The sequence below is a fragment of the Mesoplodon bidens genome (genome assembly GCF_964165515.1).
Source record: "Mesoplodon bidens genome assembly, chromosome: 1".
Classification (NCBI taxonomy): domain Eukaryota; kingdom Metazoa; phylum Chordata; class Mammalia; order Artiodactyla; family Ziphiidae; genus Mesoplodon; species Mesoplodon bidens.
The window spans coordinates 38118733-38140326 of NC_138176.1; the positions used below are offsets into that span (position 1 = coordinate 38118733).

General features: G+C 34.4%; 1 protein-coding gene across 11 annotated transcripts in view; it reads right to left on the bottom strand.

Moving 5' to 3' along the window:
* Nucleotides 1-385: 385 nt before the first annotated feature.
* The window catches only part of KIF20B (kinesin family member 20B), a 72587-nt gene continuing 51378 nt past the window's right edge, over nucleotides 386-21594 (bottom strand). For 6 of the 11 annotated variants that reach the window (XM_081251613.1, XM_081251611.1, XM_081251618.1 and 3 more), the window contains 12 exons: nucleotides 20049-20126; nucleotides 18664-18789; nucleotides 17900-18027; nucleotides 16007-16162; nucleotides 12124-12300; nucleotides 10253-10363; nucleotides 8432-8629; nucleotides 7571-7639; nucleotides 5770-5871; nucleotides 5212-5362; nucleotides 1791-1933; nucleotides 386-637 (listed from right to left, as the gene is read on the bottom strand). In XM_081251613.1, coding sequence (XP_081107739.1) covers nucleotides 560-637; nucleotides 1791-1933; nucleotides 5212-5362; nucleotides 5770-5871; nucleotides 7571-7639; nucleotides 8432-8629; nucleotides 10253-10363; nucleotides 12124-12300; nucleotides 16007-16162; nucleotides 17900-18027; nucleotides 18664-18789; nucleotides 20049-20126 — 1517 coding nt within the window. In that variant the 3' untranslated portion in view covers nucleotides 386-559. The remainder of the gene's footprint in view (nucleotides 638-1790; nucleotides 1934-5211; nucleotides 5363-5769; nucleotides 5872-7570; nucleotides 7640-8431; nucleotides 8630-10252; nucleotides 10364-12123; nucleotides 12301-16006; nucleotides 16163-17899; nucleotides 18028-18663; nucleotides 18790-20048; nucleotides 20127-21594) is intronic. The other 5 variants (XM_081251620.1, XM_081251617.1, XM_081251612.1 and 2 more) reach the window with 3 other exon arrangements.

A 21594-nucleotide genomic window follows, 5' to 3' on the forward strand; every position in this document is an offset into this window, starting at 1 on the left:
AGAAAACCAACTCTATTCAATTATTTAAAAATAAAATACATTCTAATTAAAGGCCTGAGATCTTTTCTAAATTATGTGCATACATATTTTAGCAACTAGAAGACCTGTACACACTTACTCCCTGAATCTTAGCTATAATCCAAACAGATATGTAAAATTACCTGTATTTCCTAACAGATACAGTAAAAGCAATTCCTAAAACACTGTTAAGTATAAGTAAACCAAATATCTGACCTGTGATATCTATGTTATAGAAAAACAAACAAAAATTAACAGCATCTTTCCTAGGTTCCTCACTTGGTCCCATGCCTGGGATAACAGGAAAATACATACAGTTTGAAAAGAAGCTATTATTTAAAAGCCTTAGAAAAGTAGACAAGCAAACTTACTGCTGACTTATTTCCTTTATTGAATTAAAATCACACTATTATAAAATAGCAATGTACATACAAAGGGATTTGATGTATCACAGTATATACAATTATCTTTAAAAAGTCAGGATGCAAGTTATAATGATTATGAATATAAATTTTATATTAAAACATTCTCCATAAGTGATTTATTTGACTGTTTTGGTTCGAAGTCGTCGTTTGAGAATCTGATGATCACTTTCTTTCAGTTTATGGTCCATCAAAATCTGAAATTAACAATTTCACAAGTTTTTATAAATAAAAATAAAAATGAAAGCTTACTTACAATTAATAAGCTATGTTCATGTTCTTAATAATGGAAATAAGTACATGACAGTACTTTTTGTCCTCCTGGACTGCAGATATACAGTCTTCTATTAAAAAGCATGCCTAAGGTAGTGGATTTTACGAAAGATTCTTTCAACACTACCTAATTCTGGAATTAAAATAATCCACACTCTTACTGAATTCATAGCTTGAAATAATTACTAAAATATTTGGAGACAAGTGCCTCAAATAATTTTTAGGAAATGATTTTTTGCAGTAACAAGTATATAACTTAGAAAGTAGAAAGAGCATTATTTTGCAACTAAGAAAAGAAATAACTTCAGCCAAGGGAGAAAATTATGTACTTATCAGACAGATGGAGAAAAGTAACCAAGAGAACAGTACTTCCAAAATCATGTCCTAATGATCCTAATTCTTTACTACTTGCTTCAAGTGTCTATCTTATATCTGATAGCTACTGTTGCAAAAGGTCTCTCCCGATTTTTCTTGGCCATTTTCTATTGAAGGCTTTTTCTTTAATTCCTTTTCTATCTTCACTTCCATACACTAGGCAGATGCAAGCATGATAGAAAATTAGAACTTTCCCTGTAATAGAACAGCCTGTTCTGAGTAAGGAGAATGAGTCATAAAGTCAGGGTGACAAACTATATAGTCTTTTCTTAAGGAAACCTGGAAGCCTTAGAGGGAAAGTGGGAGGAAATGACTGAATGTCAATTCTATATTTTTAGCAGGCAGACTTAGGCCCAGATTTGTACAACTCTTGTGATAAAGATAATAAGAAAAACAGATGTTAGAAGCCAATAAATTATTAAATAGTGATAATTCTATTGATGGAATTAAAATTCCTCTTATGAGTTTATAAATGCAGATGATGCATGTGACACTTGCATACATTAATGCAACATTTATATTCAATTACTATAAATTTAACACATCCAGTACCAAAAGTACAACATTTAAAGCGTGTTTCAAGAAATATGGTCTACAGAATAAAAGTTCAAACCATTATATAATTCAAATTGTTATGAATACTTCAGAATTAAAAAGAACATAAACAGTTTTACTTTTAAGAAAACTTAAATAGTAGCTTACCACTTGGCCAGATATATCAATAGGAGATGAAATTTCATTTGTGTATAATTTCCGTTTGGCCCGTTTTGGTCGAGACACATTTTCTTTACTTACTTCTACATTTGAGAGCTTTGAAGAGCTTATTGTTTCAATTATCTTCTTTGCTATGAAAAAAAATACATTAGTTAAATATTGAAATAATTTTCTAACTGCAAATATTTGAAATCCTTAATAAAGAACCATATTAAAAAGAAAAGCACTGCAATTTATAAATGGTAAAAGAACACGAATAGAAAACTCACAAAGAAAAAAATTAAATGCCTAATAAACACACAAATTAATGATCAACAGCAAAAATAAAAGGGCAAATAAATAAAATATCACTTCACTAATGTTCAACATTTGAAAAGGTTTGGTAAATTATAGTACAACCAGTAAAACTCAGGCATCTTTAATGACTTGGAAGAGGTTTATACTACATTAAGGAAAAGATCAGGATACGTATATAGTGGACCATGCATCACTAAGAACAATAAGATGGTAGAGCTAGTTCAGTACTCACACGTAAAGATGTTCACAATGAATATTAAGTGAAAGTAACTTGTGAGCCCTTTACTTCTAGTTAACAAATGCGTGCACATGCACACATAGAGTAAAATAAACCAAATTGTTAACAGTTGATTGCTTCTGGTAAGTTGAATAGGAATTTTAAAATTTCTTACTTTGTACATACGCTTTATTTTTTTAATAGACACATATTGATTTTAATAGAAAACATACTTCCATTTGGGAAAACTTCTGGATAGAAAATCCATGTACATATGATATCAACTATATATTTTTTTAAATAGAAAACACATTTAAGGAAATACGCTAAACTGAGGTCTACTTGTCAAGGGCTGAGCTGAGCCTGAGAGCTGAGCTGCCAGATGTCAGAGTGGCTAATTAAGACAACAAGTCAAAATGAAAGTTAAAGCCTTTAACCACTTAACTGCAATTGAATAAGCAAGAGGCTAAACCTGAGAAAGCGCCAACTCCCACCGCCCTTCTACATTCCCCCATGGAATAATGCACAGTCTGGGTCAGGGGGATCAGCACAGAAGTTGGGGTGATCTTATTGCCAAGTGAGCCCTAAACAAAAGGCTCTTGCACTTGTAGTTTTATGGACCTTGGTGCTGGAGACCAGGGGGGAGGGCTAGGAGTGGAAAAGTAGAGTCAGAGTGGAAAAAAGTGTTTTCAAGTTTCCCTCCACTTCCCCGTCATAACGTCTTTGGCAGAGATGCCTGAGGACATTCTCTACTGAAGGCCCCCAATTAATAGTATACAAATGAAGGCACCTAGGCTAGGAATGCAGATATGTGTAAGAGTACGGCTGGCAAGAGACCTGAGTCCTTGACTAACTCCCTTCACAGACTGAGATGCACTGGCTGTATATCAAGTTTGATGTGGGGACGGTAGCTTTCCCTCATGAGACCTAACAGGTAAAACCTTTGTAATTGCCTAAGGTCAGCCTGAAACAAATCACACATAGGATTTTGGCCTGGAGCTTTGAAATTCCTCACTTCTGTGTGCCAACCACTATACTAAGAGCTGAGGATGTAAACCAGACAGACATTTTGCATGAGTAGAGCTTATATTCTACTGGAAAAGATAACAAGAAAACAAAAAATTATTTAGTTTAAATAATTCATTTTGCACCTTGAAAAAATCACTCTGGCTTCCATGTACTGAATGGATAAGAGATAGACAAAAGGGATAAACTGGGAAACCAGCGTTACTGAGTAGTGGATTAACAGTAGTTATCAGAGCAGCAGAATTTTAAGCACTAATCTCTGTTATCTTCTTTTCTCCCTTTATTTCCAAGTGATCAACAACGGACATGTACTGCAGTTACAATCCCAAACAAGGATACTTTATATTACTAGAAATAAGTTTTTAAAAATTCCACACCGGGTATATAGGTAGGGAAGCCGTTAAGGAGCTGAGTCAACCAAGCAAGGGAGTCATTACCAGGTGGGTACCTCCCTCTCCTTGAAAACATATTTCTTTTTAATATATAAGCAACGGTCAACATAATTTAAATAAAATACGGAAGCATCTAAAATAACAAGTCCCACCTCTCCAAATTTAGACATTTAACAGTTTGCTGTTTGTCTCTCCAGATATTTTCTATGCTTATACAAACTATACCTTTCAAAGAATGTATGTAGTTTTTGAAAAATATATACAAATGGGTCTAAGTCTGAAGTTCCCAAACTGTGTACCAAGACATGCTGCAGCAAATTCACAAGAGCAGCTCAGAATAGTTTAAATTTTTGAGGAAAACAGTGACGCTCGGTAACTCAGGGTAGTTCAGTTTCAAAAAGATATCGCATTACCTTCCTTCTGATGATGACATATTTTGGCAACCTGGATTTTCAGGAGCTGAATTTTCATTGATTGTTTGGCCTTAAGTATTAACGGATGGAACTATTAGGTGTTTCTTTGGGTGCATGGACACAATGAAAAAAATTACTGAGACATTAAGGGCACTGTGAACCAAGAAAGTTTGGGAAGCTCTGTGGTTAAGCTTTTACACAACCAATCTGACTAAATTCAACTGCCCCTGCTTTCAGTCCCTTTCCCTCCTCATTCTCCCCACCTCTAGTCTCCAACTTATCCTACTGCTACCATTCAGGTACTCTAATGAAAACTCACTCCTTACTGCCCCCTTCCTCCCAATAATCTCCCCACATTCTAGATGCCAGATGCATATTGCTACCTGTAATTGCCTGCACATTCCCTACACTTTCCTGGTACTCTATTTGTGTTAAAACTGTTCCCTCTGGTAGATGTGTATATAAATATATATTTATGTATACGTGTATAGAGAGAATATATATCTTAGCACATATTAATACAAAAGTATCAGTATGTCTACATTATATTATAAAGAAAAAAGCATTAAGCAACTAAACTCAATACATATTTATAGAAATATATGCTTTTGACATATATGATTAGGTAATGTTTATACATGCAGAGAAAAAAACAGTAGAAGAAAATATACCATAATACTAACAGTGGTTATCTCTAGGAGGTATAATCTTCCAACATTTCAACACCCAGGTTAAATCCCATCTCTTCTATAAAATCTTCCCATAGCCCCCAAACAAACAGCTCTCTTCCTCCAATACTACCATGCACTTTCCTTGCATCTCTACAACTATTACATTAAGCAGCCTTCTCTGCATCAATTACTTAAATACAGATCTTTCTCTTCCATTACACAGTGAACACCAAGGCATATATCATCCTTTCATGTTTCCTCCCTAAATACCTAACATAAGACACTGTCTATTGGAAATATAATAGTCACTGTTGTTGAGTTTATACACCAATCAGATATTAGAAAACACCATATATCTAACATAAAAGGTCATTTAATTAATATTCTGCAAACCTTTTGATTGAAGAATAGTTGGAGAATGTTGTAAGAAATCTCCAAATTTCTGTAGCGTTCCTTCTTTTTTCTTAGCAGGCACGTTTATACTAATTGTGGATGCCTGACTCCGTAAAGAATACGTTTTCTTAGATGATGGGCGTGTGGAAACCTAATAAACAAACACTTCTTGTTATTGTTGATGAGGAATGTTAGAAGGAAACAGCTATAGCCATAGTTGAATTAAAGAGGCCAGGCACAGGTTATGAATTCTCAGGCAGGGAACTTGGGATTAAGAATATAAGGAGAGGGATGAAAGGGCCAGAGAATGAGTGTGATAGAATGATAAGTCAGAGGTGAACACATCAAGGGGTACCTGCTATGTGCCAAATGCCAAAGGTTATATATTCAGAGCTGAATTAGATGAATAGAAAATGAAAGATAAATTAAGTTATAACTGGACAAAACCCAACTTCTGAATAATTATTACTAATCAGATTTGACATTTTTATTTTCATCTTCTACTTTATAAATGTAAGTTATGAAAATGGTCAATTTTGGACAAATTAGAAGACGAACCTTTTGTTCCTTTTTGACAGAAGAATTTCTATGCTCAGAAACAGGGGACTTCAAATTAGTTCTGGGTGTAGCATTCTTCTTATTTTCAAAATTCACAAAGTCCTAAAAATAATGAATTTCAGCACTGATTAATTTCTTGACAGTGTTTTCTTTCTCTCTCTAGACTCCAGGGGAGGAAAAAAATGAACAAAAGCAAACTAACAAACAAACAACAACAAAACAAGAAAATGGTTCTTAACCAGGGGCAATTCTGACCCCAGGGGACATTGGCATTGTCTGAAGGTATTTTTGGTTGTCACTGCTGGGGATAAGGGGCAGGTTTAATGGAAACTAGTGGGTAGAGGCCAGGAATACTGCTAAAAACCCCTTAAAATGTATAGGGCATTGAACTCTCCAAAACAAAGAAATATCTGGCTGAAAATGTCAATCACGCTGAAGTTGAGAAACCCTGACTGAAGGCACAATGTTTTTTGCCAACTTCATTGAAATATTACTCATATATAACATATGTAAGTTTAAGTGCACAGCATGATGATGCAATACATGTTTTTATCGCAAAATGATTGAAGGTATGAATTTTTCACATGCATCATGATGAAATTACATTAGTTAAATGAAGGGATAACATCTTTTATTTGAACCCCATCTTGACAGTACAACATAGCAATATATTTATCTACCCTTTTCTCAACTCCCAAATCATGCTGAGCATAACCTCTAGTTGATACTTAGTGACACTGAAAACAAAACAAAAATCTGCAGTATAAGCACAGGTAAAATGTGAAAGTTAAGAAATACAATCTGTTTTTGCTACTAAAAAGGCATGACATCTCACTCTTCTTTTCCCCACTTAATCTTAAGACAAAGTCTTTTGTAGTACATTAACTGAACTGAACTTGTGCAAATACTAATCATACTAAAGATTATAAGCATAAAAGGAAAAAAAAAAGCAAGAACAGAAGCAGAGAGATCATGACTGAACCTCAGAATTCAAGTTACCAAGTAAAGTCTTAAGGATCACAAGAAGAAGATTTCGTAAAAGAGGAAAGACAGATAGATGGTAATCAGGGGAAGCAAAGGAAGAAAGATTGTAACTCCATCATACTTGTAGTGTTCAATAAAGAGCTCTTTGGAGTCTTCACTAGATTAGAATATAGCACTGTATAAATTATTTTCCTGAGGACTTTACAACATTCAGTTTATTACAGCAGTAAAGAGCTAGCAAAATCAGTTAAAACTTTTAAGTTTCTACATGATTTACCCTACAACAATCTGTGTATCTATTCTGAAACTGGGAGTATATGCCGGCAGTAAAATGAATAAAATAATTTTATCTTAACCCTCTGAGTATACAACCAATTTTTCCTTTTCCTCTGAAAAAAATGAATCAAGTCAACATAGATGTTAGTCACCATGTTAACAAAGATGATGAAATTAAACTTAGTACAGTTGGCCCTTGAACAAAACAGGTTTGAAATGCATGAGTATGCTTATACACTGATTTTTTCCAATAGTAAATACTACATTACTACATGATCTGTAGTTGGTTGAATCCGTGGATGAGGAACCTCACATTCTGAGGGCCGACTGTAAGTTACACAAGATTTTTCTGCGCTGTGGCTGGCACCTAACCCTCATGTTGTTCAAGGGTCAACTAATCTTAATGGTATCTAAAGCGTACTAAATATAAATTAAATAAATATAGAATAAAAGTTAACTAAGGCTCTCCAGAACAATCGTAAAGGTGTTCTATGCGTAGAAGGAAATATGCTAAATAATATTCATTCAGCAAATGTATTACCTGACAGAGAGCCTCAGGAGTATGGTTAATATTATTTCTGCTCTTCCACCAACTTGAAAATACACTACTCTTTAAAGGAGTGAAAAAGACAAGTTGGAAAAAAAGTTATTGTGCTAGAGAGTTTATAATTATAGTTTTAAACATAAATATTTCTGTTAACATAAATATTGCCATTTATTATGTATCTACCATATGTGGAACAAAAGCAAAACATTTTAAACATATTATATCTAATTCTTTATTTCCAAAAGGAGGAAAGTGAGGATCGGAAAGTTTATGTGACTGGCTAGAATATGATAGAAGGTTTGGTAACCCCATGATCAGAAAGCTGCAGCAAGAAGAAGTAAATCGTTCTTGGCCTACCACTAAATCGAGACCCAAATTTTAATACTGGCTCATAGAAAAAGAATTTCTCTTCTGAAACCTATTATGATCATAGAGACCTAAGATTTTAGTTAAATGACAAAGATTATATTGAAGCAAGTTAGTCGTTTCAGTTTCTCTAATTCCTTTTATCAACACCTTTTCTCTTCCATTGGAGGGAAAGTGACTATGTTTGAACAGGACTGGTATACTGAAATAGCTCGCTACTAAAATCCACCACCATTTGACCTGTCATAGCTTCACTAAAAGAAGGAATAATCTATATATTTTAAAATCTATAAGCTTTTTGTTTGAGGACTATTCACCACAGTAATATTCTTAAAACAGTATTAAATATACTATAAACTATGGTTTTGGTCTCTAATGGCAGTGCTTATGAATAGGAGGGCAATGTAACAGAGTTTAACTATATATTATCACTGAGCTTAATAATAATAAGGTTTACTTGTTTAATTCACTTAATAGTTAAGTATTTACCTCCTCCATTTCATTACTCTTCCTCTTCCGGGCCTTGGGAATCTTAACCGTCACTGGTGAGGTACAACCCAGGTGTTTCACTGCCATTTTGTTTGGCTGTAAAGGTGTAAATTGAATCTCTAACTCAGGTTTTGGAAATCGAGTACTTTGATTATTTTCTGTTGACACGTCACAAGAGTCAAGGACTACAGATCCATCCTACAAGAGAATTTAAAAGGAAAACAAATCTTATTTGCAGAATATGAATTTCTAAATTGCCAAAAATTAACTCTCTCAAATACCTATTAAAAACAATAAATTGGAAAAGATAAAAAGTTTGCTGGATCAAATTTGCTACAGCAAGGACAGAAAGACTGAATCATCATCTACTTTCTCCAGTTTTATACATGGTATGTTAAAATTGAGAGAAGCTTAGAGATCAGTATTTCCCAAACCTGTGTCATCGTAAGAATTATCTAGAGAAATTGTTTAAAAGATTCTTGGACCCTAGCACAAACCTACTAAATCAGAACTCTCCAAGGAAAGAGTCAAGGATTTTTAATAAGCACCCTAGTTATGGTAAACTAAAGTTTGCTGTAAATTCTTTACTGTTCTTCCCATTGAGAGATAGAGTCTCATTCCCCTTCCTTGAATTGGGGCTGGCCTTAATGGCTTCCATGACTAATAGCATGTGGTGGAAGTAACATGATTCTTCTGAAGCCTTGTAAGGAATGGCTTGTGTTATTTCCCCAGATCAAAATGCCTTTCTCTTCCCATTCTCTGCTTGGTCAACTTCTATTCACCTTTAAGACCCAGTACGATGTTACTTTTTCTAATCCACGTCCACAACCACTCAGGCAAAATTCATCATATCCTCCTCATCAGTGTTCCTTCTTAGCACTCTCTTTATAACACTTAGTCCATAAGGTGAAAAAAGATAGTCATTAAACACCTGTCTTATTAGAGTTCTTATTCCTTAAGGATGGCGATCATATCTTACTTATGTCTTTAACCTCAGTGCCAGGTTCCCAACAATGAATGTTCCCAATAAATGTGTTTTTAAAATAAATATTTAAAAAGTAATTTTATTTTCAAAAAGTGACATAGAATTTTCATCTATTTCATAGGTAATCTGAGAAACTACGTTATCCAACGCAAGTCACAGAACCCTAAGCCCACTTCAAACTAAGGAAACTCATTGTGAGGTTACTGGGATTTGGTGATAAAGTTATAAAATGGGTAAAATTTCCAAAAAATACTATTTACTAGAATGCTTATTAAATGGACTGCTTATGAGGGAAAATAGTCATCCATATTTTATCTTTTGTGGGATTTCCTATTTCTGACCATCAAATTTGTTTATAATCAAGATCTGTTTGAGATCAGTACCATTTTGACAGGAAATTAATACCATTTGGGGATCAAATTTCCCCCAAAGAATTGCATCTCCCCTCAAAAGCCTCCAGTTTTCCTTTCCATAGCCAAGAGCACACACAGCTAACTGTACAGCAAGATACCTACAACAACTGATTAAATTATACTTGCAAGTGTTATTTAGTAATTAATGGTCATTGGTAAAGACGGTTAAAAAGTGGACTGTGTGGGCTTCCCTGGTGGCGCAGTGGTTGAGAGTCCGCCTGCCGATGCAGGGGACACAGGTTCATGCCCTGCTCCGGAAAGATCCCACATGCCGTGGAGTGGCTGGGCCCATGAGCCATTGCCGTTGAGCCTGCGTGTCCAGAGCCTGTGCTCCGCAACGGGAGAGGCCACAACAGTGAGAGGCCCATATACCGCATAAAAAAAAAAAAAAAAAAAAAGTGGACTGTGTTATCAAATACTCACTTCTACTTCATCCCTGGAAATTTCAAAATTTGTTGACTGAGGTTCAGTTTCAACCCTTTCAGGATCCATTGAACTCATATGTCTGGGCTGGATATCCATGGTCTGTTTTTCCTAAAGTAAGGAAATATTAAAGCAACAAGCCACCGTAACCGAATATACATTAAAATACTTCACCTAAAGAATATAATATCAAGATTTGGGTGAATTAAATAATGGAAGTAATTAAAGACTTCTTCAATGACCAACTAACGCTCCTTCTTCTTCTCTTTCATCCTCCGAGAGTTAGGAAAGGCTGGGCAACTTTCCAGCCTCTTCTGAATCTGATCTAAAGAGAAATTTGAAAGATTACTTTCAACTTCCAAGGTGTTTTACATATATTCTCTCATTTTACTTTCACTGCAACTCTGAGATTTGGCAAGAATTGTTATTCCTACTTTCCAGATGAAGAAACAGAGAGAAATTAAATAACATGACCACGGTCTGTACTGAGTTGGAGCTTGAACCCCCCAAATCACTTTGATAACACAATTTTGAAAAACTAGAGGTGTCTTAGGGATGCAACTATAGCATTAGAGTAGAAAAGACCATACTGATAACTAAACCTTTCCTTGCTGCACACTCTTCATCCCACTTAATCAGTCATAGGGTATGCTCTATTCCTAAACCCTACTTAAGGGATCTATAAAAAAAATCAGAATACATTTTTAAACTTGATAAATTCCAACGTGCACCTTCTAATCACTACCATCAAAATCAAAAGTCAAATACATCTCTTATGTCACCTACCCATAATTGTCAAATAAAAAAGATCCTATTGCATTCATAATGGGGAAAGCAACTAGCATGTACTGACTTCCACTGTGGTAATAACTGTGCTAACTGTTTTACAAATGCTCTCGATTAGTTTTCACAATTCTATTAGAAAGACATCATCATCTCTGTTTTAAAGTTTGGAAATGTTAAGTAATTTTCCTAAAGGTCCCAAAACCACACTGAAAGCAGTTGATACCTAGTTTTTCTAACTTTCTATTCTGTGCAATTTATACCACATGCTAATACCTCTGTTTTGAGCAGTCTTTCTCTTAGAATCATGTCTTTTGATGTAAGAGACATATACACACAAACACATTTAATTTTATTATTGTCTGAAGGCTGCAGAACAGCAGATTTTCAAATGCAGATTATTTACTCTGGAAAGACTAGCTTCAGATGTACCCTGATTCAATTTACCTGGGAAATAGCTATCTGTGAAATGCAATACTTTCTTTATCTAGGGTTCCTAGCCCCAATGCAGTATTACAAAAGTAGCTCCTGGGAATTCCCTGGCGGTCCAGTGGTTAGGACTCGGTGCTCTCACTGCCGGGGGCTGGGTTCGATCCCTGGTCGGGGAACTAAGATCCCTGCAAGCTGTGTGGTGCAGCCAGAGGGTGGGGGGGGGAAAGTAGCTCCTGAATGACTCCCATCTCCTCACCATTGTGCTTATTTTCAAAAACAATTTGTATCTTTATCATAAATTTAGGATGAGTTCAAGTATTTAAATATCACCAAGCGTTCAGGCTGAGTCACATTTCCACATTTTAAAGGCAGATTAGGGACTAAATCATCAGTTTATTTTCTAATTATTCTATCTGAGAGATATGACCAAAATATTGGAGAAAGTACTATTTCTCATTTAGTCATTGATGAGTCAACCATAATGATAAACTCTGAAAACTCAAAATTCATGACCAATATCCAAACAATTTTTTCAAACTATGATTCCCCACTGATCTACTTACATTTTTATTCTTTAAAAGTTAATCAATTAAATAATTTTGAATACTTCCTATGTTTAATTTAAAAAGGCATAGAAAGAACATGATTCTACTGACTGTTTTAGAAGTTTCTGATGTGATCTTTTTTAATTGTTCGATTTCATTATCTTTCTGTATGTTACTGGAGATAAGTGCTTTCAGCTGTATTTCTAAAGCTGCAACCAGCTGATCGCGTTCTTCCCGCCACTGTTGGAGGTTACCATCTTTCTCAGCCAACTGTGCTTCAAGCATTTCCTAAAAAGAATATGGACAAAATGTTAAAATAAACCTTGCAAAATTATGAACCTAAGAAATTTTTGAATTTCTAAATAACACAATAAATACAACTGTGAACAGGATATATAACAAATTACGTAGTCAAGTCTCAATAAAATATTTACTTATAAAGCCAAGCACATAATGCCTTCATATATCTTAAATGTTCACATTGGGCACTTCTTTCAATAAAAAAATTACAGCTTTTAAACTAATTCTAGCATTTCCCCCAATATTTGAGAATGAGACGGTAAAATTACAATAAAACAAATGACAAAACTAATAGCAACAAACAATAGAGAAATGAAAATTAAAAATACCATTTTCACTGGATTCAAAAATCATGAAATAGTGGTAAATTAAAGAAAATATGTGCAAGACCTAAACATGGCAAACTACAAAACACTGCTGAAAGAAATAAAAGAACACTTAAATAAACAAAAAGAGAATCTGTGTTCAAGGATCAAAAGATTCAATATTGTTAAGATGCCAGGTCTCCCCCAAAAGATCTAGAGTCAAAGCAACTTCAAAATCCAAGCAAGCGCGTGCATGTTTGTGTGTGTGTGTGTGTGTGTGCTGGTAGAAATGAAAAAGCTGACTCTAAAAATAATAGGAAAATGCAAATGACATAACAGTCAGAATTATGTTGAAAATGAAGAACAAAGTAGGAATGGGCTTCCCTGGAGGCACAGTGGTTGAGAGTCCGCCTGCCAATGCAGGGGACATGGGTTCGTGCCCCGGTCTAGGAAGATCCCACATGCCACGAAGCAACTGGGCTCGTGAGCCATGGCCATTGAGCCTGCGCATCCGGAGCCTGTGCTCCGCAACGGGAGAGGCCACAACAGTGAGAGGCCCACATATCGCAAAAAAATAAATAGGAGCAATCACACTACATCATTTCAAGCCTACTGTAATAATAATAATCAAGACCGTGATATTGGCGTAAGGATACACAGACATCAGAAAGCAGAGGACAGGATCCACAAATGTTATGGTCAATTGATATTCTATAAAAATGCCAAAGAATTTCAATGGAGGAAAGGACAGTCTTTTCAACAAAGAGTGATGGAACAACTGAATAGCCAAATGGAAAAAAAGAAAAAACCTTAATCTTAATCTCACACAATGTATGAAAGTTAACACTTGGACAACTGATTTATGACAAAAGTTGCAGAGCAATAAAAAAAAGACAGTTTCTTCAATATGTACTACCAGGTTGATCGTTAATACACATTTACAGTGACAATAACAGCTTTTACCCCATCTCACTCCAACACAAAAATTAATTCTAGGGTCTAAATATGAAAGGTAAAACCCCAAACCTTTCAGGAATAATGTAAGAAAACATCTTCATGCCCTGAGGTTCATAAAGGAAAAGACTGGGAAAATGAATTACAATACCTAAGAATTTCTGTTCTAAAAAGGCAACAGGAGAGTAAAAAAGTAAACCAGAGATTGAAAGAAGGTAACTGCAACACGCTCCTATCCAGAAAGTATAAGGAACTCCTATAAAAAAATTAAAAAAAAAAAGATAGTCCAATAGAAGATAAGCAAGGGGACTTGGACAGGCAGAGCCAATAAACTAAACATCCAACAATACTAGTTGGAGTATAAATGGATACAACTATTTTGAAAATCAGTCTGGCATTCTATTAGAGTTCCACATACGTTTACCCTATCAACTAGCAATTCTATTCTTGGCTATATAGGCAATAGAAATGTATACACATGTGCACTAAGAGAAATATATAAAAATGTTAACAGGAGATCTTATGCATTAACAGCCCAAAACAGGAAACAATCCACATATATTCAACTTTAAATTGAACAGACTGAGGTATATTTATACACTGAAATATTCAGCAATGAAAATAGACTAACTCCAGCTACCTGCAACAGTAAAGATGATCCTCACAAACATAATACTGAGTGAAAGAAGCCAGACACAAAAAATGCATTCTATGTATTTATATGTTTTCATTTATATAAAATTCATAAATGAGCCAAACTAAAGTTTAACATTAAAAGACAGAACAGTTATTACCATTCAGAAGAGGGTTCTATTTTTTAAACTCGGTGGTAGGTAAGTGGGGGCTGGCTTTATAATAATAATTCATTGAACTATATGTTTGTTTTGTTTACTTACTGCGTTATGTATGTTACAATTTTAAAAGCTTTAAAAAAATCAACAATTTATTTCTTAAATATCATAGACACCTATCCTAGGTATGATTGTAAAGAAATATATGGGAGAAAGGAGAAAGCTAGCTTTCTCTAGGATTAAAAACTCAAAGGAGGTTTACTTGCTGGCATTGCTGCTAGAGGGACTACTCATTAGGAAAAGAAAGTAGGCCCGTTCCTGGGTTGGAGGCAGAGTGACTGACTATGACAGCCAACAGCTTTGATTTCACTTCTTGCCTCTTATTACTGTCCAGGAAGGTTGGATGGGCTATGGACAGAACGAGAACCAGCAGCAACATTTCCTGTTAAGATAAACACAGCATTACAATCTGACTCAACCCAGCACTTCCTGAAGGCACCGCCAGTCATGTGGAGTTCGCACATGAAGTGAAATATATTGCCATCTCACTGCTGTAGTAATGACAAGTATTAGTCTCACATAACTTGTCACATGACAAAGAGAGTTAAGACTCTTAGGAAACACAACAACTAAATGGAACGTAGTATCCCAGATTAGATCCTATATCCAGAAAAAAACAGTGGGAAAGCTGGTGAAATTCTAGTAAGGTCCATAAGTTAGCTAACAGTACTATAATAATATTGATTTGTTGGTTTTGATAATTGTACTGTTGTTATGTAAGATCTAACATCAGAAGTTGGGTGATAGGTATACAGAAATTCCCTGTACTAGTTTTGCAACTTTTCTGGAAATAAAATGATTTCAAAATAAAAAGATAAAAAAAATTTAAAAATCATTGGAAAAAATCATCCCTAACTTATTGAAAATTAATATTCCTGTTTGTATAGGAAAGTTTAGCTGGTATAAGTAAAATTCTGTCATTAACAAAGGAAATGCCAATAGATGACAATGTGATACTGCCACGTTACTATTACTGTAAATAGAGGACTAGTTTTTCATTTAAAAATAACGTTAATGTATTACTCAACAGCTTTCCTCGGATCAATGATGACTTTCAACTTCTTTTTTCTGATTGTGTCAAACAGACTAAGTTGTCGATTTAAATAGGAGGAAAAAAAACAAGCTAAGATAGAATCACTTAAGAACTAGAGCCAGTCAATGTAAAACTGAAAATTATTTCTACCTATTGTCTTCTAGAAACTATTTAGTTGACTTAAAAAAAAAAAACAGATAAAATCACCTTATGAGGTAAAATATAAACACCATGTTAGTAGAATCTACAGTTCAAAATGTAAATGTTTTACAATACAGTAGGGATAACCCTGTGGCAGTCAAAAGAAGAGATTTTTAAGTTCTGAATCTAAATATTGAGATATTATTTTCCCAACAATAAGAACTTCAAGATAAAATGGGCTAGAAAAGTCATCTTACAAACAGACAAACTGCCTTTGAAAAAAAGAAACAAAAAACAAAACCACGCAACCAAGTAGATACCGATAAGAATATAAGAATCCCAGCAAAAAATTTAAGAAACCAAAGAAAGCAGGCGAAATACATAGAAGAGAAAGTATAATTGTTACCAACCATTTCATTTTGTTGCTTCAAACAGTGTTCTCTGTCTTCAGCATATTTTTTCATCTCTTTGTTTCGTAGATTCTCAGCTTCTTTTGCTTGAGTGAGAAGCATCATTTTTTCTTCTAACCATTTTTTTCTATCAGTTTCATATTTCTGTTCAGATTCCTATATGTATAAATAGCATAAGTAACTAAAATATGTTTCAAAAGCAGTTAATAAATCTGTATTTATAACATTTCCATGTAATCCAGCACTTTTCATTTCACCTCTTCAAAAAGTTAAAAACAAGTATTTTTCTTTAAATAATGACAAGATTTGAGGTTATTTCAGATTATCAAAAGAACACTGTTGGTTTGCTTTCCTAAATAGTTATTTCGTTTATAAACTTTATTTTGCTATAAAGTGAATTTGAGGACTTTCCATCATCAGTGAGCTTAAGAAGAAACAATTGAAATTTCTGAAAGAGTTACAGAGAACCAAGCCTTCTTAAATGCCAGATTAAAAAAAAATTTGATTTATGGTAGTCATTTCTAATTGTATGGTTCCAAAAATAAAATTTTCCTAGGTATACAGGATGCCAAATAAAGAATAACTTGTGCAACAGGGCAAACATTTATTAGTTTAAGGAACATTGGGAACAGCTGGACAGAAAATATAGTTGGGGCTTCCCTGGTGGCGCAGTGGTTGAGAGTCTGCCTGCCGATGCAGGGGATGTGGGTTCATGCCCCGGTCCAGGAAGATCCCACATGCCGCGGAGCGGCTGGGCCCGTGAGCCATGGCTGCTGAGCCTGCACGTCTGGAGCCTGTGCTCCGCAACGGGAGAGGCCACAACAGTGAGAGGCCCGCGTACCGCAAAAAAAAAAAAAAAGAAAAAAAAAAGAAAATATAGTTGATCAGTAAATTTCAAAGAGGTTTCCATAGATCCTTTGGGTTCAAATTGTCTAATTTATACATTCAAAATTCAAGTAAAACTTCATTTGAAACAAAAACAGTAATACCACATTAAAAGCTATGTATTTAAAAATCCCGTTTATTATCTAAGATAAGTGATCACATTATTTTAGAACAACGTAGAACATACTGGTATTCCTTAATATGAACATTCTCAATGAAATTAGTTATTTTTTCATAATTAATGGAGTGGAAAGGGTAAATTCTAAAGTATATAATTAATAGTTACAAAAGAAAGTAACTGATTTCTTTTGTATTTGTTCAGTATCTGATTATACACAGCCTGAATTTAAGAAAATAATTTAGATGCAGTCTTTTCAAAATCACTGTTATGTTTTCTTCAATCCCAAAACTACAGTTGGATTGCAACTTCTAATAAATAAAATGTACAAAATTTTACGTAGTATTTTTAAGTTCCATTAAAAATATATTTCCCCCATATGTTGTATTCTACACATAGTATGTGAAAGCTAAACATGGAAAAACATATAAACACAAAACAGAATATCTTCTCTGTAGAAGTTTAGTTTCAAATGTATTCCAGGGTTCAGACATTCAACTCTATTCTTTTCCAGCTTAATAATTAAATTTACAATAATCAAAATAATTTTCCTAATAGTCATCTTCTCCACAGCAGTAGTTGATGAGTTAGAAGTTTAAAGCATAGAAAATAGGTACAAAGACATAAGAAGTGATGATTTAAAAATTAAATATGTAAAACTGTAGACCCAACCACTGCATTTTCATTGGCACTTACTTAGTAGCTCGTATCTTGGGAATTTCTTCCCTGTGTCACTTGAGTGTATACTGAAAAATTATATATTAACATTTCCCAGCTACTGGTTCATCCATATCTAAATTAATTATAAAATATTTACTAAATTACCCTTTTATGAGAAATATAATGAATATATATAAAGATACAATTACATATATAGATAAAAATCATACCTGTAACTCATCTTGAAGCTTACTGAGCTTTATATTAAGTACATCTGTGTTATCCTCAAGTTCTTTATTTGACCTTTGATTGCTTTTGGTTTCCAAATCTTTGCATTTTTCCTTCCATTTTTCCAATTCTGATTTGAAAACATAAAATTATTTTTAAAGTACATGCAAAAGTTATACCACATAGAGCTGTATGTGGCATGGCATACAGACAAGAATCAGCAGAGCCCAGAAGCAGAAGTACACAGACCAAGATAGAACCGAGACCATTCTAAGAGCTTACCAAATTCTTAGAGAAGAACTACAAAAACCTCTCAATAACCCACTGAATAGTGTTCTGACTACACAGTATAAATGCATGCCAATATATAGGAAACTTCATGTTCTCAAAAATTAAAAACAAAAACAACCCACTGATGGTATTATGAAGGATAGAGTCAGAGTATTTATTGAGATAAACATATAAGATGATACCAGTTGCTATACAGAGGTGAAACTCAGTTGAAAGTTTATTCTTAACATCTGGGGAGCACTGCAAGCTATCATCCAGTTATTATGAAAGTGTCCTTATTCCTTCTCTGACTTAGGTACAACAATTTTCATCATAATGAAAAATGACAAGTGACAGGATGTTCCAAAAACACACCAAATACTTTTTCATTATGAATTATTATAAACACTAAACTATGCTTAAAAAGGAAAGAAATCTAGGAAAATAAAGAAAATGAAAGAGTATGCTTTGAGATATTTAAGCAATCTTGTTTCACCTGTGGCCAGTCTTTCAGTTTCCTTTAATTTAGCCTCAAGCACTTGATCTTGTTCTACTTGAGTTTGTTCTTGTTCTTCTAGGGTCATTCGCATGTCTTCAATTATTTTCTCTTTAACGCTTAGATCTAAAAATTTGGAAAGAACATTTTAGAAATTACTAACATCTACATCTAGATATCCCATTTTTCTTTTGAGTTCTTCTAAAATTAAAATACACTTTTATTAACTATAATAGAATATGAGTTCCACATAGACAGAAACTTTGTCCTGTTCACTGCTATATTTTCAATGTCTAGAACAGTACTGGCATATATGAAGGATCAACTAAATAACTGATGTACAGATGGATGCTTGGATGAATGCAAGAATAAATGGATGGAAAAGGAATCTTTTCAGATTAAAGTAAAAATGTTCAATATAATTAAACTATTAATAAAAATAATAAAAACTATTATTTTACTGTACTTTGCTTTATTGTGCTTCACATGTACTGTGTTTTTTACAAATTGAAGGTTTGTGGCAACCCTGCATTAAGCAAGTCTATCAGTGCCATTTTCTAATGGCATTTGCTCACTTCCTGCCTCTGTATCACATTTTAGTAATTCTTGCAATAATTCAAACTGTTTCATTATTGTTGTATTTGTTACAGTGATCTATGATCACTGATCTTTACGTTACTCCTGTGATTGTTTTGGGACACTATGAACTACACCCATGTAAGACAGCAAGCTTAATCCATAAACACTGTGTGTGCTGTGACTGCTCCAATGACCAGCTGTGCCCCATCTCTCCCTCTCCTCGGGCCTCCCTGTTCCCCGAGACACAACAATATTGAAATTAGTCTAATTAGTAACACTACAGTGACCTCTAAGCGTTCAAGTGAAAGGAAGAGTCACACGTCTCTCACTTTAAATCAAAAGCTAGAAATGAGAGATTAAGCTAAGTTTAGTAAGGAAGGCATGTCAAAAGCCGTGACTGGCCAAAAGCTAGCCCTCTTGCACCAAACAGCCAAGTTGTGAATGCAAAGTAAAGTTCCTGAAGAGACTTTAAAGTGCTGCTCTAGTGAATACTCAAATGATAAGAAAGCAAAACAGACTTATTGCTGATATGGAGAAAGTTTCAGTGGCCTAGATAGGAGATCAAAACCAACCACAACATCCCCTTAAGTCACAGCCTAATCTAGAGCAATTCTACAAAGGCTGAGAGAGGTAAGGAAGCTGCAGAAGAAAAGTTTCAAGCTAGCAGAGGTTAATTCACGAGGTTTAAGGAAAGAAGCTGTCTTCAAAACATAAAAGTGCAAGGTGAAGCCGCCAAGTGCTAATGTAGAAGCTGCAGCAAGTTATCCAGAAGATGTGACTGAACTGCTGCAATTTCATGATAAAACCTGAACAGATGACGAGTTGCTTCTTATGGATGAACAAGGAAAGTGGTTTCTTGAGACGAAATCTACTCCTGGTGAAGACTGTTGAAATGACAACAAAAGATTCAGAATATAGCATAAACTGAGTTGATAAAGCAGTGGCAGAGTCTGAGAGGCCTTGACTCCAATTTTGAAAGAAATTCTACTGTGGGTAAAATGCTATCAAACAGCAGTGCATGCTACAGAGAAATTGTTCATGAAAGGAAGAGTCAACTGATGCGGCAAATCTCCTCATTGTCTTACTTTAAGAAACACTGCAGCCACCCCAACCTTCAGCCACCACTGCCCTGATCAGCCAGCAGCCTTCAGCATCGAGGCCAGGCCCTCCCTCCACCAGCAAAAAGACTACAACTCCCTGAAGGCTCAGGTGATGGTTAGCACTTTTTAGCAATAAAGTATTCTTTCATTAGGTATGAGCACTGTTTTTTTAGACATAATACTATTGCACACTTAACAGACCACAATATAGTGTGAACATAACTTTTATATGCACTGTAAAACAAAAAAAAAAACTGTGCGACTTGCTTCACTATGATCTGCACTTTATTGTGGTGGTCTGGAACCGAATATGAAACATCTCTGAGGTATGCCCGTACTAATAACACAGATCTTGGGATTTAGAAAAAAACATTATTTGTCAAAACACTTACTTTTAGTGTTAATATTCTCAAACCAAACTAAAACTTTTACCTCCTAAAAACAATAAATTCTCAATCCCAAATTTAATTTTTAAATCTCAAGTAATTATTTTTTCTAGAAAAATTTTCAAAGCCAAATATTTACTCCTAGTGTTTTTAAAACCAGCTCATCAGGAATAACTGTACTATTATAACCTTACCAAAACTGTTTCTGGCCCTTGAAAAATGACTACAATAATGGCTTATAAACAATTCTATTCTAATCCTGCCTGATAGAAAGAGATAATGAGGAAAGATTGGTTTATCGTCTCTGGTAATAGACACATAGTAGCAGGGCTCACTTCTGACACCTCTTACCAAGACTGCTATGAATGTCAGAGGTGATGAATCTATAAATGCATAGCTCAAACTCAGGGCACTAAAAGTGACAAAAAAAATGACACAAATATCAAAAGATGGCTCCCTTAAAAATGCTTAATATAAAGTAAGCTTAAAACAAAACAATGAGAAAAAATTTTAACGAGTAATTTTCAGTATTTCTGTTCATTGATGTAAGCTGCCAGGAGAGCTAATGAAACAGAATTCCTCTTTAGGATTAAAGGAGTACTGGTATTCTATCTTTTTCTTTCAAAAAGCATGATTTGCAAATATATTCAGATTATACAATTAATTATAATTTTATTCAAAGAATCTGTTCCTTTTACACCCTATCTTTTGCTCCAAATTAGAGGGCTCAAAAGAAGGAGTTTAAGTATCTAGATAGCAATCAGTAAAGCCCCAGGACACCAATGTTAACTTCCGTAATGGCTATTCACCTATTATTTGAAAGGTAGGAACAGTAAAAGAAACAAGAGCATTACTATATGTCACTG